The sequence below is a fragment of the Asterias amurensis genome, chromosome 10 (genome assembly GCF_032118995.1).
Source record: "Asterias amurensis chromosome 10, ASM3211899v1".
NCBI lineage: Eukaryota > Metazoa > Echinodermata > Asteroidea > Forcipulatida > Asteriidae > Asterias > Asterias amurensis.
The window spans coordinates 6386332-6404107 of record NC_092657.1 but is presented as its reverse complement, the minus strand read 5'-3'; the positions used below and the strand labels follow the sequence as shown (position 1 = coordinate 6404107).

The 17776-nt window shown below is 36.6% G+C and overlaps 1 protein-coding gene across 1 annotated transcript; it reads left to right on the top strand.

Moving 5' to 3' along the window:
* LOC139943454 (EGF-like repeat and discoidin I-like domain-containing protein 3) lies at positions 1-11578 on the top strand. Its single transcript, XM_071940265.1, has 6 exons — positions 1-4; positions 974-1123; positions 3648-3761; positions 7837-7959; positions 9317-9510; positions 11432-11578. Exons 1-6 carry the CDS (start codon positions 1-3, stop codon positions 11576-11578), a joined length of 732 nt encoding a protein of 243 aa, XP_071796366.1.
* The last annotated feature ends 6198 nt before the right edge of the window (positions 11579-17776 follow it).

Sequence of the window (17776 nt, the reverse complement as noted above, 5' to 3'; positions counted from 1 at the left end):
ATGGGTGCGTTCGTTTAGCTTCCCTGGGTCGACCCCGGACTTCCCCAGGTGCGTTCGAATAGCTTTGACGTCATCCCATGGGCACACCCGGGCTCCCAGTGCCCTGCTTGTGAAGTGGGTCGCTTTTGAGCTGGCCCCGGGTGCATGAGGTCACCACGAGAGCGGTGAGTGGTCGTTCGTTTAGCTCTTTTCAGGGGCTAACCCGAGTGAGCACCGCGAGGAGACCCAGGGAAGCTAAAGAAACCAGACATGTACAAAGAAACAGACATGTGAGGCAAAAGGCAGAGCACTATCGGTAGTTACTCAAAATAATTATAAGCATAAAACCCTACACAGTGACGAGTAATGGGGAGCTGTTGATAGTACAACACAATGTGAGAAACGGCTCCCTCTGAAGTGATGTAGTTTTCGAGAAAAGTTATTTTCCACGAATTTGATTTTGAGACCCCAGGTTTAAAATTTGAGGTCTCGAAATCAAACATCTGAAAGCACGCAGCTTCCTGTGGCAAGGGTGTTTTTGTTTTTCTTTCATTATGTTTAATATCTCGCAACTTCGACGACCAATTGAGCTCAAATGTTCAAAGGTTTGTTATTTTATGCATATGTTGAGATACACCAACAAGTTAGAAGACTGGTCTTTGACAGTTATCAAGAGTGTCCACAGTGTCTTTAAATTGTACCACTCTGTAACAAGTGAGGAGTGCTACATTCTTAGTAGATCATATCGACGAAAACATCTCATGGATTAAACACATATGCGTTGAGTGGCAAATGTTTATTTGTTTTTAGGTTTTTGCTTCTCTACTCCTTTCGATTTTTAGTTATTGCTTTTGATAATGTGTCTGTGTCTTTTGTAAATTTCGAAAAATACAAAAAGAAAAAAAGCCTTAACTCTTGTTCTTAACGCGTGAAAAGTTACGATGTCATTTTAGTGTAATGACTGTTTTCCGTTTTCATGTACTTTGTATTTCAGCGAACATTTGCATCGTTGAGAGCCGTAAGATGTCGTCTTACAACGGTCCAGTACCCAAGCCGGATCCCGGTCAGCCTTATAACAAATACTACTGGGTGAAATCAGCAATGGAGAAACTTCAAAGCAGATGCCCGAACGAAAGTAAAGGAGGTATGTTTAGCTACTGATGTATGTGCACATAATAATTATTGCGTAATCTCTTATCATGATAAAAATACAAAATGTGTGTACTTTTTTGTTGCTGTCACACCACTGAGTAAACTAAATGTATGTTGACTAGCACCTTCGTTTTTTTTCTATTCTGTCGATTCCGTTTTGTACCTTGGAACGATTTTGAAGTTTCGCCGGAATTGATATGTTTGCGTGTTTATGATTAATGCTACTCTCACACTGGGGAGAATATAATAGCGAATGTTCTTACGAACGGAAATATTTAACAATCGCTGAAACTTCGCAACGTTCGCCGTGTCTTCATATAGCATTGGTATAACAAATTATACGTTCACAAGTCATTATCCACCTCCTTACGAAGATCGGTCAATTTATGTTGCTCTCTCGCGGGGAATATGCTAGCGAATATGCTAACGGAAGGGAATACTTGACAATCGCTCAAAAATCGCATATTTCACCGTGTTTTCGTAAGCGTTGGTTACAATTCGGAACGTTTACAAATTATTCCCACCTCCTTAATGCTAATCTCACATTTGGGCGAATATCTTGCGAATATGAATGTTTGAAATTCGCGATGAGTTCGCCCAAAAGTTGCGATTTGACAGTGAATATTATGTTCTCGGTCGTCTTTAAACCTCTCCTTACCAATATCTTACGCATAATACGCACTCTTTACCAACAGTACCAATGGCTTACCAAATGCTTACGCAAATCGATGGCGAATTACCGTCTTCACAACATTCGCTGAATGTACGGAAGCGCTTCGTATTGCCGCTCTCACAGAGTGGCGAATGTTCTTGCGTACATGAAAATTTGAATTTCGCGTTGAATTTGTCCAAAAAGGCGGTTGGATAGTGAATATTTTCTTATCGGTCTCAACCCTCGATCGTCCTCGGTCGGCCCTCTCTTTACCAATATCTTACGAATGTCTTACGAATGCTTACCAACGCTTACCAATGCCTTTACGAACGTTGCAAACGCTTACGACGCTTTACCAACAATACCAATGCTTACGAAGATCACGCCGAATGACCGTCTTCGCAACATTCGCTGATATTTACCAACCGGTTTGTAAATTGTGAAATTCCCGAATTTGTTATACCAACGCTTACGAAGACACTGCGGATGTTGCGAACTTTGAGCGATTGCCGAATATTTCCTTCCGAAAGCATATTCGCTAGTTTTTTTTTCGCCGTGTGAGAGCAGCATAAAGTGACCGATCTTCGTAAGGAGGTGGAGAATAACTTGTGAACGTAGTGAGTTTGTGGCGAATGTGGCGAAGTTTTAGCGATTGTTAAATATTTTTGTTCGTAAGCACATTCGCTAGCATATTCTCCCTAGTGTGAGAGTAGCATAATGTTAGCGAATATGCTATCGGAAGGACATAATATTTGACAATCTCAAACGTCGCAGCTTCGCCGTGTCTTCGTAAGCGTTGGTAACAAATTCGGAACGTTCTCAAATTATTTCCCACCTCCTTATACGAAGAAAGCTAAATTTACAAACCGGTTTGTTAATTTCAGCGAATGTTGCGAAGACGGTCATTCGGCGTGATTTTCGTAAGCATTGGTAACGTTGGTAAAGCGTTCGTAAGCGTTTGCAACGTTCGTATAAATGTATTGGCAAGCGTTGGTAAGTATTCGTAATATATTTGTAAGATATTGGTGAGAAGAGGGGCGACCGAGGACGATCGAGGGGTGAGACCGATATGAAAATATTCACTATCCAACCGCCATTTTGGACGAATTCTACACGCAGTTCAAATATTCATGTTGGCAAGAACATTCGCCACTCTGTGAGAGGGGCAACACGAAGCGCTTCCTAAATTTCAGCGAAGATTGTGAAGACGGTAATTCGCCATCGATTTTCGTAAGCACTGGTATAAGCTATTGGTACTGTTGGTATGCGTAAGCATCGTCACTTTTGGGCGAATTCATCGCGAATTTCAAATATTCATAATAATTCGCAAGAATATTCGCCCAAGTATGAGAGTAGCATCAAAGCACTGCATGGACCCTATTGACGATTACTCAAAATAATTCGTAGCATAAACGCTTACTTTGGTAGCAAGCAATGTATAGTTGTTGGTAGTATAAACAATATAGTGAGAAACGGCTCCCTCTGAAGTAACGTAGTTTTCGAGAAAGAAGTAATTTTCAACGGATTTGATTTCGAGACCTTATAATTAGATTTTGAGGTCCCGAAATCAACCATCTGAAAGCACACAACTTTGTGTTACAAGGGTGTTTTTCTTCCATTAATATCTTGCAACTTCGACGACCAATTAAGTTCAAAATTTTCAGAGGTTTGCTAATTTGTGCATATGTTGAGATACACATAAGAAGACTAGTATTTGACAATTACCAATAGTGTCCACTCCACTGTGTCTTAAAACTTCTAAGAAGGAGTCATTTTTTAATCAGGTGACTTAGATTTGATTCATTCTCGGACTTGTTCTTCGATTTGATTGTTTTGCCATTTGTGTTTTGTTGCTATTCCATAGATGTCGATGACTGTAGCCCCAATCCATGTCTGAACGACGGCAAGTGCACTGACTTTGTTAATAGCTTTACCTGCACATGTACTGGCGACTACAAAGGTGACACCTGCTCATCAAGTAAACAGTGCGTTCATTTAGCTTCCCTGGGTCGACCCCGGTCTGCCCCGGTACGTTAGAATAGCTTTGACGTCATTCCAGGGGCTCACCCGGGTCAGCACCAAGTGCCCTGCTTCTGGAGTGGGTCACTTGGGGCTGGCCCCAGGTGCATGACATCACCACGAGAGGGTGAGTGAATGTTCGGTTAGCTCTTGTCAGGGGCTCACTAAGTGAGCACCACAGGGTCGACACAGAGAATGTAATCGAACGCACCCGGTTTAGTTTTGTGAAAGACATACTTCAGCGAACAAGGCATATCATAATCTTTGCTGAATTTCATTTGAAATGTTTTCAATTAATAATAAAATCGAGTCATATGACTAAAAATTGATTACAATTGTGTAAAAAAAAAAAATAATAATTTCGAAAACCCTTGTCCAGCGTCCTGTTCGTCATAACTCCTGTTACGTCATAGTTGGGAGCTCCAGTTCGTATAGCCGCTTTGTTGCATCGTGGAAGTATATCAAAGAAAACTCCCAAGCATGAAGTTAAAGCATTTTCATTTTGACGCACGCCGTCAACGGCAGAAGGGTTTTTAGTTTTTCAAAACATTTCGGTTTCGGCCTGGGCCCAATTTCATAAAGCCTGTAAGCACACACAAAAACTAATTTACTTTGCATAAAAGTTCCCCCTTGATAAAAACAGGATTACCAAGCAAATTTCCATGTGATACTCGGGATAAGCAAACGACAGCTGAATACCAGTAACAAGCAATATGCAACAAATGGAAATTTGGTTGAAAATTACGTTTGTATCAAGGAAGAAACTTCATGCTAAGCAAATCGTTGTGCTTACGGGCTTCATGAAACTGGGCCCTGATTTTGTAATCGATAATTACGATAAATTCAGAATTTAGTGTACAAATATCATAATTACATTTAAATGATAAACAAATACGTTATAGACAAGAGCATTCCCGTCAAAAACAAGTTCGTTCAAGTACCTGTTTAAGTTGACAAATAAACAACACAAACAATACATTTTTCTTCACCCACGCTTAACAAGAATGAGTTAAGGAGAATGGACGATAAAGTGTAGATTCGTGAATAGAATGTACGAGCCGAAGGCGAGTACATTGTAGTCACGAATCTATACTTTAGAGTCTATTCTCTGACTTCAACTATTTCCTTCATTGGTTTGTAACAGTTTCATTGAATTGGGTTTCTCATTAGCAACAACATTAGTCTATCTAATTTGAATACGTTCACAATGACGGTTGGTCACATTAAATTTTATAAACATTTCACTACATGAAGAGGCATTCTTTAGTGCTTGCAACACCCAGCCTTGAACACCCAGCAGGGTGGATATGTGCGCATTAGAAGTATTATTATTATTGTTATTTTTATTATTATTATTATTATTATTATTATTATTATTATTATTATTATTATTATTATTATTATTATTATTATTATTATTATCATCATCATCATCATCATCATCATCATCATCATCATCATCATCATCATCATCATCATCATCATCATCATCATCATCATCATCATCATCATCATCATCATCATCATCATCATCATCATCATCATCATCATCATCATCATCATCATCATCATCATCATCATCATCATCATCATCATCATCATCATCATCATTATCATTATTATTATTATTATTATTATTATTATTATTATTATTATTATTATTATTATTATTATTATTATTATTATTATTATTATTATTATTATTATTATTATTATTATTATTATTATTATTATTATTATTATTATTATTATTATTATTATTATTATTATTATTATTATTATTGTTTTTATTTTTATTTGTTAGATCCCTGTCTGGAAATGACATTTATCGTGTGCTCCCAAGAGCTTTTGCTGGTCTCTCCAACCTCATATATCTGTAAGTATTTCTCACGGTGACCTTAGTCACATTAATTTAGTCGGTTGAACTCGATGCAGTCAAACCAAACGGAGAGTGGAGTGGTCTGATCTGTATTCGCTTTACGGGCACACTGCTCATCACCCCCATAATGAACTCTGACCTGTTTGTGCCATTGTGTAAACATTTCTCCATTGTTTCATTATTGTTATTTGTTTCTTTGTAAAGGGATATCTCCAATAATCCAATCAAGACACTAGAAGGCATGGCTTTCATGGAATTACAAAATCTACAAACCATGTGAGTGGAATCGTTATACGACATACTTTACACATAGCTAATGTGCATTGTATTAATTTCCGTATGAACAAAACAATAAAGTGTAAACGTTTAGTGCTGTGATTTTGTTTTGTTTTGTTCAAATATTATTACTTATTACTATACCTCATACATATTCATGACCAAGAGTCAAGTTCTCATTGGTCCATTCATCATCACATGCCACGTGTTAACACAGCATGCAAAAGAAAGATGTTATTTTCCTTTGTGCCGGTAACTCCTCGAGTCGGGCTACGTCCCGTAGCCTTAGATCTCAAGAGTCTTTCTCAGGATCCTCGCTGTTCCCAAAAGCGCTGCCTTCTGTAACAGATCTACCCTCACATTTGTCCCTATTTCATCTAGATGTTTCCCCAGTGCTTTGGGAATGGTGCCAAGTGCTCCAACCACCACGGGGACTACTTTTACCTTTACCTGCCAAATCTTACGAAGTTCCCTAGCCAGGTCCTGGTACTTCTCGATCTTTTCCATCTCCTTCGAAGCTACCCTTATATCACCTGGCACAGCTATGTCAAATTATTATTATTATTATTATTATTATTATTATTATTATTATTATTATTATTATTATTATTATTATTATTATTATTATTATTATTATTATTATTATTATTATTATTATTATTATTATTATTATTATTATTATTATTATTATTATTATTATTATTATTATTATTATTATTATTATTATTATTATTATTATTATTATTATTATTATTATTATTATTATTATTATTATTATTATTATTATTATTATTATTATTATTATTATTATTATTATTGTTGTTGTTATTATTATTATTATTATTATTATTATTATTATTATTATTATTATTATTATTATTATTATTATTATTATTATTATTATTATTATTATTATTATTATTATTATTATTATTATTATTATTATTATTATTATTATTATTATTATTAGTATTATTATTATTATTATTATTATTATTATTATTATTATTATTATTATTATTATTATTATTATTATTATTATTATTATTATTATTATTATTATTATTATTATTATTATTATTATTATTATTATTATTATTATTATTATTATTATTATTAGCAGTATCGAGTACGGCGTCAGTTGCGCAGCTAACAACAAATTGTGTTAGTCAAGTGATTTTTCTAAACTGGAAAACAGTTTTTATTCAGCCAGGCAATGTTTTGTTGTACTTCATCTTGTCTTTCAGTTTGGAAAGACAGTATTTTTCACGTTGAGCTTTTGTAACGTACACTCAAATGTAGATTATGTTTCGAATCTACATTTAAGTGTAGATTCGTTACGAATCTACAGTTAAGTGTAGATTCGTTAAAGGGTCTATATAACTTTTGTAGGACAAAAAAACACAATGTCCACAGATTTACACTTAACTTACACAGTTTGAAGATAATGATAGTAGAAAGCTTCCCTGAAAAACCTACGTGCTGAGGTGCTGTAGTTTTTGGGAAATGATTAAAACAATGTCATGAAATTAATTTTCGACTCATGAGACGAAAATTATTTTATTCATTTACAAACGTATTTTCATGACATTGTTTTACTCATTTCTCAAAAACTACAGCACCTCAGTAAGTAATATTTGAAGTGAAGCTTTCCACTATCATTATCTTCACACCCTGTAAGTTTAATGTAAATCTATGTACATTTTGAAAAAGTACCCAAATCCTTTAAAATAATCTGCACTCAAAACAATAGAGTGACGTAACATAAATAGTTCCAAACATACCTAACGTGCATGTTGTTATCAGGAAACATACAAACAACCTTTTTCTCATACACTTATTATGTTTTATTTTATTTTTTATTTTCATTTTCTCGCAGTTTGTCCAAAAGAAGTCGAGATACCTCTCGGTATGGCGAGTGGATACATTCTTGATGGCGATATAATTGCATCGTCAATTTTGAGTGCCTATGTAGCCAGTGGAGCAAGGCTTAACAACCCAGGTACATTTTTTGAATTGTTTCAACATAGGGCAAAAACAAACATCGAAAATGGAATGATTGTGAAAGAGGCGCAATGTTGTGTGACAGAGAAGAATAATGAAAGAGAGTTGGAGAGCGAGTGAGAGGGGAAGAGCGGAGGGGTGGGGGTATGATAGTGTTTGTGCGTGAGAGCACGTCTACTATTGAGAACCGAGGACATTAACAAAAGGGATCCGGGAAACGTTCGTTGTCAATTTGTAAGGCATTGGCTAGCATTGTCAAGCGTTGGTCAGCATTCGTCATATATTGTTAAGGAGAGGTCGAGGGACGACCGATAGGTGACCAAGATGAAAATTGTCACCATCCATTCGCAATTGTTTGGCGAATTTACCGCGAATGTAATCATTTTTATTCGCAAGAATTTATTCATAATCGCAAGAATATTCGCCACATTTTGATTGAGTGATCTTCGAAAAGAGGTGGAGAATGACTATTGAACGTTCCGAAATTGTTACCAACGCTTACAAAACACGGCATATGTTGCGAAGTTTGAGCGATTGTCAAATAATTCCATTCGAAAGCCCATTCGCTAGCATATTTTCCCTAGTGTGAGAGTAGCATTACTCGTTACCAAGTGAAGTTTTATGCTGGTAGTTGTTTTGAGTAATTACCAATAGTGTCCAATGCCTTTAAGCTTGTAAAAGTTTTACCTTAATTTCATATTCATAAATACCCCCAGACAGTGCTGTTTCGCTTTTCCTTCTGTTGGAGAGCTCGTCACGTGGGGGTATTTAAACGGTTGATAATGACCAGCTGGAGCTCTGTTTATAACCGGTTGTTTTCGGATGGCATTGTGCAGGTCAACACACAACCTTGTTCCCTGTGGTGATTGATATTGCCGCGCCATTAGCCATGGATACGATATAGCATTATATACTACGCACACGAGTGCAAATCCGAAAACTGTCTCAAAAGAAAAAAAACAAAAAAAAAAAAACACACACGTATAGAGCTCGGACGTCAAAATACAGATATTATGTTTTCAGTAAGAGTTGCATACTTTATTACGCATTTTAACCAAAATGGAGTTTGTGTATGGGAATAAACGAGTAGTGGCTCGTTCTTAAACGACCGATGAAAACCCTGCGAAAAAGGCCCTCGACTTCGGCCCTGCCGGTTTAAAACGGCTGTTTTTGGACCTCGTCACTGCCCTTTTATTCCCTTAATTAAAGGGTAGTGGATGGGAACTATCGAAAAAAAAATTCCGGCTCCATTGATTGTATTCATTGCAAATGTTTTTATTCAGCTTAATGTTTAGGCAAAACACAAGCATTGGTTTGTATTCACCTCGTGGGTGTTCCCATCTTTCATTATCAAGGTATTTGGTGTGGAGGCGTTTCAGACTCGACTCCATGGATGCGAGTCAACTTCAATGCTAAAGTGTACATTACTGGTCTGATTACACAGGGATGGGTCAACGAAGATTTCTATGTGAAAACCTTCTATATTAAGTACGGTGACATTTCATCCTCCTTGACATACGTGACAACTTCAGGTGGAAATATGCAACTGGTAAGTACATTGAAATGGGCAATACTAATTTTAGTATAATACTCTAGTACTCTAGACGACAGATTATACGTCACTTCTTCACCACCGTTGTTATCCCGACTCCGCTACAGAATTAGTAAGAAACAAAAATCGTGAAGATCACAGATTAATTACGTAAAACTTACCCGGTCTTTTGATGATGATAGTTGAAAACATCCCTTGAAATATTAATGTCTGAAATGTCATACTTGATGAGAAATGAGTAATCTAACTTCGCGTTTGCTGTTCATCGCTCATTAAGCCTATCGCTAAGTGAGCGTTTCCCCTATTTGTTTGTGTTTTTTTGTCCCCTCGATGCTATGCAAAATAGTATTTTTAATCAGTTTTTCACATTTCTCTCGTGACCCAAAATGGCCGATCGATCTCAAACTTCGACAGCGGTGTCTGTTGAAGTATATGGTGAATAACATAAAGTGCTTCCACTGCCAGCAACTGTTTTGTTAGCGAACACCAATTCTGTAATGTTCTTTAAACAGTTCAGCTTTCTGGTACAATACGACTTTCCTACGGCACAGAGGAAGAGTCCTATAACATAGAGGGCAACGGGCGCAAAAACGTTTCACACGAAACCAACATCCACACCTTCTCTTAGTACTACCGATTAAAGGCAGTGGACACTATTGGTAATTGCCAAAGACTAGCCTTCACAGTTGGTGTATCTCAACATATGCATAAAATAACAAAGCTGTGAAAATTTGAGCTCAATCGGTGATCGAACTTGCGAGATAGTAATGAAAGAAAAAACACACTTGTGACACGAAGTTGGGTGCGTTTAGATGGTTGATTTCGAGACCTCAAGTTCTAAATCTGAGGTCTCGAAATCAAATTCATGGAAAATTACTTCTTTCTCGAAAACTATGTCACTTCAGATGGAGCCGTTTCTCGCAATGTTTTATACCATCAACCTCTCCCCATTACTCGTCACCAAGAAAGGTTTTATGCCAATAATTATTTTGAGTAATTACCAATAGTGTCCACTGCCTTTAATGTCTGCAGTTTCAACCCTACCAAAGCTTGTCTTGATTGTCAAACGTTTAAAGTTTTGATGGACTTTGGATTTTTTTTTAGAGACTACCGACTCGACACAAAGATATGTGTTGCAATTTTAAGGGATCACGTGTTTTTGAACACCTAAACTGGTCTTCTTATCGCAAATCATTGACCTATCAACGAGTCAAGCGCCCTCTTTTTGATGATGAGTGCAATGTCGCACACCCCCAAAAAATCGTTTTGTCAGCTCAGTTCTAAAAGGTAGATAATTTAAAACTTGTATTCGTACTGACCAAATGGTCATCAAATAGAAACTGCATATTAGTTTAAACCAGGGAAAACTATTTTGAAATTCAAAGTATAGGCTTAACTAATAATTAAGGAAAACAAAACGCTTTGCTGCTCTTGATCCACCAACCGCATTTAAGGCAGTGGACACTATTGGTAATTACTCAAAATAAATGTTAGCAAAATAGATTATTTCTGTAACGAGTAATGGGAAGAGGTTGGTAGTATAAAACAGTGTGATAAACGGCTCCTACTGATGTGAAGTAGTTTTCAAGAAAGAAGTAATTTTCCACAAAGTATGATTTCGAGACCTCATGATTAGAATTTGAGGTCTCGAAATCAAGTATCAGAAAGCACACAACTTCGTGTGGCAAGGGTGTGTTTCCTTCATTATTATCTCGCCACTTCAACGAACAATTGAGCTCAAATTTTCACAGGTGTGTTATTTTATGCGGTCTTTAACAATTACTAATAGTGTCTAGTGTCTTAAACCACGTGCTCAAAAGTGCGAATATAATCAGCCCAGAATCTATACGAATTGCACTAACGACCAATGCAAGTCCTGTTCAGACGATTTATGGCTTCTGTATCATTTTGTCAACAGTTCTCTGGTAATTCTGATGATAGTACCCAAGTGACCAACTGGTTCTCGTCTGCGTTACACGCCCAGTACTTGCAAATCGACCCTGTAAGCTGGGAACCGAATGGTTACCCGTGCTGTATGAAACTTGAAGTGTTAGGATGTCGGTAAAGTAAGCGTTTCACTCACTGTATGTGGATGGACGGAGCTCAAATATGAAGACCGTTAGACCCTGACAGAGTATGTAAATAGAACAAAGTAATGAAGCTATAATATACAAATATTGACTGCTTCGAGTGCTATGGTTAAAACTAAATATTGACTGCTTCGAGTGCTATGGTTAAAACTACGACTCCCTCGGTTCCTTTCTATGGAACGGCCCGGGGATCACCGAGGGAGTCGTAGTTTTAACCATAGCACAAGTTAAAGCAGTCAATATTTGTATTATAACACCCCAACAGACTATTTGTCATTTCATACACGTAACGATCGTACGCGCGTTTCAGATACACAGATGCACAACCAATTGGGTTCGAGGTGGGTAAAAAGACGTCTAGGTACTGCACGCCGTTTGATAGTCGTCGGACTATCACACGGCAAGTGATGCACTATCACACGGCACACAATGCACTATCACACGGCTGCCGTCTAGTAAAACTAAGACATGTCTTGTGACGCGATTTAAACCAATGAAAAGGCAGAATGTTTGAGAGGGGTGTTATAATCTTTACTATTTCAATATGGTGTTAAAGTACAGTTTTTAGAAGTTCAAGTTCAATTTATAATGCAAATCTCTAATCGTTGCTTTGAAATAACATGAAGTATTCTGCACGTGCGGTGTTATAATTAGCACTTATTATTGTTCTAATATTCTCATTTTTGTATAAGAAGGTCCGACCCTGGAAACCAGATAGTGAGTACTTCTGTTCCATTCAGAAAAATAAGGTGTATCCCATCATAAGCATAAAATAACAAGCCTGTCAACATTTGGGCTCAATTGGTCATCGAAGTTGCGAGAAATTATGCAAGAAAAAAACACACTTGTTGGACGAATGTGTGTGCTTTCAGATAGAAATAAAAGACTTCTGGCTAGAATTCTTTTAATATTTAAGTGAAACATTACTTCTTTCTCAAAACCTATGTTACTTCAGAGGGAGTCGTTTCCCATAATGTTTTATACTGTCAACAATTCTCCAATGCTTGTTACCAAGTCAGTTTGTATTAAGTTAATATTTGTTTTGAGTAATTACCAAACGTGTACCTTCCCTTATACACTTTCGGTACAGAAAACAAATTCAAAGTTCACAGATTTACAAATAATTTACAGGGTTTTCAGAAGGTAATGGTGAAAGACTTATCTTGAAATATTATTCCATGAAATGCTTTACTTTTTGAGAAAACATTAAAACAATTATCAATTATCGATATCGAGAATTATAGATTTACTTTAAACACGAGTGCGTAAACAAGAGTGGGTTTTCCATTTATTTTATCCCGACTTCGATGACCGATTGAGCCTAAATTTTCACAGGTTTGTTATTATATATAAGTTGGGATACACGAAGTGTGGGCCTTTGGACAATACTGTTTACCGAAAGTGTCCAATCGCTTTAAATCTAACTTTTTGATAAGCAGTTCAAAGAATGTAATTTGTTTCCAACTTAATATAGAACTCCATTCGACACATATAATCACGAATTGTATGTCAATTTTAAATTGTATCTAGTTTCGTCGAATTAATAGGTTTCCCGGTTAAGTTTAAACATTGCGTTATGCTTGCATACGAACAAAAAAGTTTTAAAGACAGTGGACACTATCGGTAATTGTAAAAGACTAGTCTTCACAGTTTGTGATTCTCAACATATGTATAAAATAACAAACCTGTGATAATTTCAGCTCAATCGGTCGTCGAAGTTGCGAGATATTAATGAAAGAAAAAACACCCGTGTCGCACCCATGATCACTCGAAGTTGTGTGCTTTCAGGTGGTTGATTTCGAGACATCACATTCTAAATCTGAGGTCTCGAAATCAAATTCGTGGAAAATTACGTCTTTCTCAAAAACTACGTCACTTCAGAGGGAGCTGTTCCTCACAATGTTTTATACTATTTGCACCGCTGTGGGCGTTGAGGGCGACTGACTCTTTGTCAGTCGCGATTCTGGTAACCACCGGATGGACGTTTTGGGCGGAAGGTCCCAAAGTTTTAAAAAGATTTATTCCTCGTGCCCGAATTACCATTTGGAAATCTGGAGTGGACGGCAATGGTGAAACCACTGGATGGGTGTCGATGGCTTAGGACCAAGGTAGTATATATAGTATATGCTTTCGGGAAGGAAAATTAAATTTTCTTATTTACGACCATTTAGACCCATGTGAGGGAAAATGTGTTTCACTTGCCGGGCACAATGGCGGCCTGTCCTTTTGCGCTTGGGTGCATTTGTATGGGACATAATGGTACTCTTTGTAAAATCGTTGAGAGGTTAACAATGGCACGTTTCTTGGTGGTATCAAGGGTCCATGGTGGTCAGTGGATTGCTTGCGGGCCCATGGGTGTCGCATGAGTGGGTACATGAGTGTAAGTGCAAGTGCCAGCGGGCACACAGACATTTTGACAAGATTGATTTTATCGGCGTAGAGAGGACCATCCAGGTATGGTGGTGTGTTGAGATAACTTGATGCACCATTCAGGGTTGTGCTAGTTAGTTTTAGTTGTAGAGACCGGAGCCCAGAACGAACACAGCGGTGCAAATAATCTACTATCAACCTCTCCTCATTACTCGTAATCAAGACAGGTTTTATGATAATAATTATTTTGAGTAATAACCAATAGTGTCCACTGCCTTTAAAACAGTATTCATAAATACCTCAGACAGTTTTGCTATTCCTATTGGTGGAAAGCGCGTCACATGGGGTTGTTTAAACCGTAGATAATGACCAGTGTATATAACCGGTAGTCCGCGCTAGTCTTGAAGCAAGACGTTTCTTGTTACGGACCATGCAGGCGCTGTCGGTGATTTGGCCGCGCTGTGTGTGAAAGGAAAACCAGCGAATGTGCACCAATACTATACGCGCATGCGCACGAACGGAACCGGAAAACACACACGGACATCGTACATGTACATTCAACACGTATAATATGCTGAACATACCATGGAGGTGGAAACATCCAGAGCTCAAACACTCAGAAAAGGATAAGTTTGACAGAGTTTCTTACTTTATTACGCCTTTTAACCAAAAAGGTATTTATGAATGGGAATCAAAGTATACCTCAATGTATGATGCAAATTTTCCTGTTCAACAAGAAAAATCTAAAACGACTTGTAAACTTAAAAGATGGATGACCACTGGTTCGATTAAATCTATCAAGTATAAACATAGACTATAAAAAATATATACAAACCAACTGAGCAGAATAAGCATAAGTATACAACTTACCGTATAATAAACTAACCACCCTGTTAAAAGAAGCTAAGTCTAAATACTATAAAGCTAAATTTGACCATGCAAAACATGATGTAAAGAAGATATGGAAGATTATTAAGCTCATTCTGAATAATAATACCGGTAGTCGTAAGTCAGACACAAAGCTTAATCACGAGGGTAGACAAGTTAATGATCCCCATGAGGTCGCTGATAAATTCAATAATTACTTCACTAACATTGGCCCATCACTGAATAGTACAATTCCACAAACAGATGTGTCATTTTGAGATTTTTTTAAAATGTAATCACACTGAATCAATGTTTTTCTACCCTACCGATCAAAAGGAGGTTTGTGATATTGCCAAATCATTTAAGAACGGTAAAAGTGCTGGGTACGATGACCTGAGCCCAGATGTTTTTAAGTCCGTTATTTCCAAAATTAGTCGGCCATTATGCCATGTTTGTAATTTGTCCATTTCTAAGGGTGTTTTTCCCGATAAACTGAAAACGGCCAAAGTGACCCCCATATTAAAAGCTGGAGACCAGTGTGAAACCGTTAACTACCGACCAATAACTGTGTTATCATGTTTTTCCAAACTTCTCGAAAAAATAGTCTACATGAGAACTTCTTCTTTTTTAACTAAATTTGATATTTTGTACAATGGTCAATACGGGTTTAGAAGTAATCATTCTACTGACATGGCTGTAATAGACCTGGTCCATAAAATTACTAAAGGGTTTGAGAATAACTGCATATCGCTCGGTGTCTTTCTAGACTTGTCTAAGGCCTTCGACACTATCAATCACAATATTCTGCTTCAAAAGCTTAATTATTATGGCATAAGAGGTACTACTCTAAATTGGTTTTGTAGTTATCTTACGAACAGAAATCAATATACTAAAATTGACTGCTGCTCCTCTTCATTGAATAATATTACTAGTGGGGTACCACAAGGTTCCCTTCTTGGGCCATTGTTGTTTTCTTTGTACATAAATGATATTTGTCATGCCTCAACGGTCCTCTCTTTTATCCTTTTCGCAGACGATCCTAATATTATCTACTCAAGTGATAACAGACATGTATAAACTATTATCAATGTACTTAATGTTGAATTAGACAAAGTATCAATTTGGCTCCAGGCAAACAGACTGTCACTCAACTTGAAGAAATGTACATTTATGGCTTTTTCAAAAAGTAAAAAGAAATTGAATTTACGTAATTGTCAAGTTAAAATTAATAATGAGCCCATACAGCGAGTGACTAATACAAAATTTCTTGGGGTTTATATTGACGAATGTCTTTCATGGAACATCCATATCAAAGAATTAGAAAACAAAATATCAAAAAATATTGGTATCATGAGTAGATTGAAGTATACACTCCCATCGAGCATTCTGCGTACTTTATATTCACTTATTCTTTCATACATGTACCTCTCTTATTGTAACATTATCTGGGCCAATACATACAAGTCAAATCTGGATAAGTTGATTAACCTTCAAAAAAAGGCTACTCGCATTGTATGCAAGGCCCCCTTTCTCGAGCACACCACTCCCTTGTTTAAGAAACATAAGCTATTGTCTCTTATGAATATAAATGTATTTCAGCAAGATGTTTTATGTATAAGTTTGTAAACAACCAACTTCCTAAATCATTACTCAATCTTTTTGTTTTTAACAGCACAGTACATGATTACAATACTAGGTCGTCAGCTAAAATTCATGTTCCCCTATTTAGATCAACTCTTTCCCAACACACAATTTTTTTTCACTGGACCAAAAAACTGGAATAATCTTCTACCACCAATTACTAATTGCCCCTCAATTAACTCGTTTAAATACCGACTAAAACTGTTTTTACTAAATTCCCAACATAATTGATCGATTTGCTATTTTATACTGGTAGTTGGCTTAGCCGTTACTTACTTACCTACCTACTTACTCGTCTATGTTTTCTAATATGTATTGTTTGTTTAATTGTTGTCCCTTTGTTTACTTCACATACATGTTCTGCTTCATAGTTATATTTACATTGTGTAACCATGGTTACACCTTTGTGTAGTTATCTACCATAGTGGATGTATTTATTTATTCGTCTATTTAGTGCTGTATTCCTGTTTTGTTCTGTAATCTTGTAACGGGCACATCCGCCACAAGCCTCGGCTTTTAGGATGATGCCTCCATGTGATGTGAATGTGGAAATAACTGTTTTATTGATTGATTGATTGATTGAAAGTGTGTTGAATCGGTTTTCAACAAGTGGTTTAAACCCGCCGAGGCCTGGTTCTTGATAATTTACATCGACTTTGTTTCGGTAAAATTATCAAGAACCAGGCCTCGTTGGGATTAAACCACTAGATGCCTCTTCACCACACATTGATTCCCTTAATTATACTTCCCTTAATCAGTAAACATTCATTTGTTTGTGTCAAGTGGTTACAATTATGTAAAATCCAAAGTACCAATCCACTCGAATCGCACTCGAATTTGAGCAGCTTTTCGCAGAGATCTCTCGAAAGATGCGCTTATTTCTAATGCAATGTTGATTTCGAATGGATAAAACACCAATAGATGAACATTATACCATAATATGGTATACTATTTAAAATATTTATGTTATTAATGTACATAACTCAAGACGAAACAAAATGACAATTACCACTGGCAATTAAGCAACAATATTAATGCATGGAAGTAATATTTTCTGTTATGTGCTTGAGAACGACACGGTAAATTTATATACCGGTAAAGGTTACCGACTTTATTTATAATGTAGTGGTGTTGTTATAATAGTAGCCTTTATGAAGCCATATAAATTTAGGTACACATTACCTAAAACTGAAGAGCAAGGAGGACCCTATGATAAGTTAAATAATTTACAAACAATTAGAAGGTTGTTGGTAAAATCAATTTCAAAAGACCAATCGTTATCTTCAGTTAGAGGG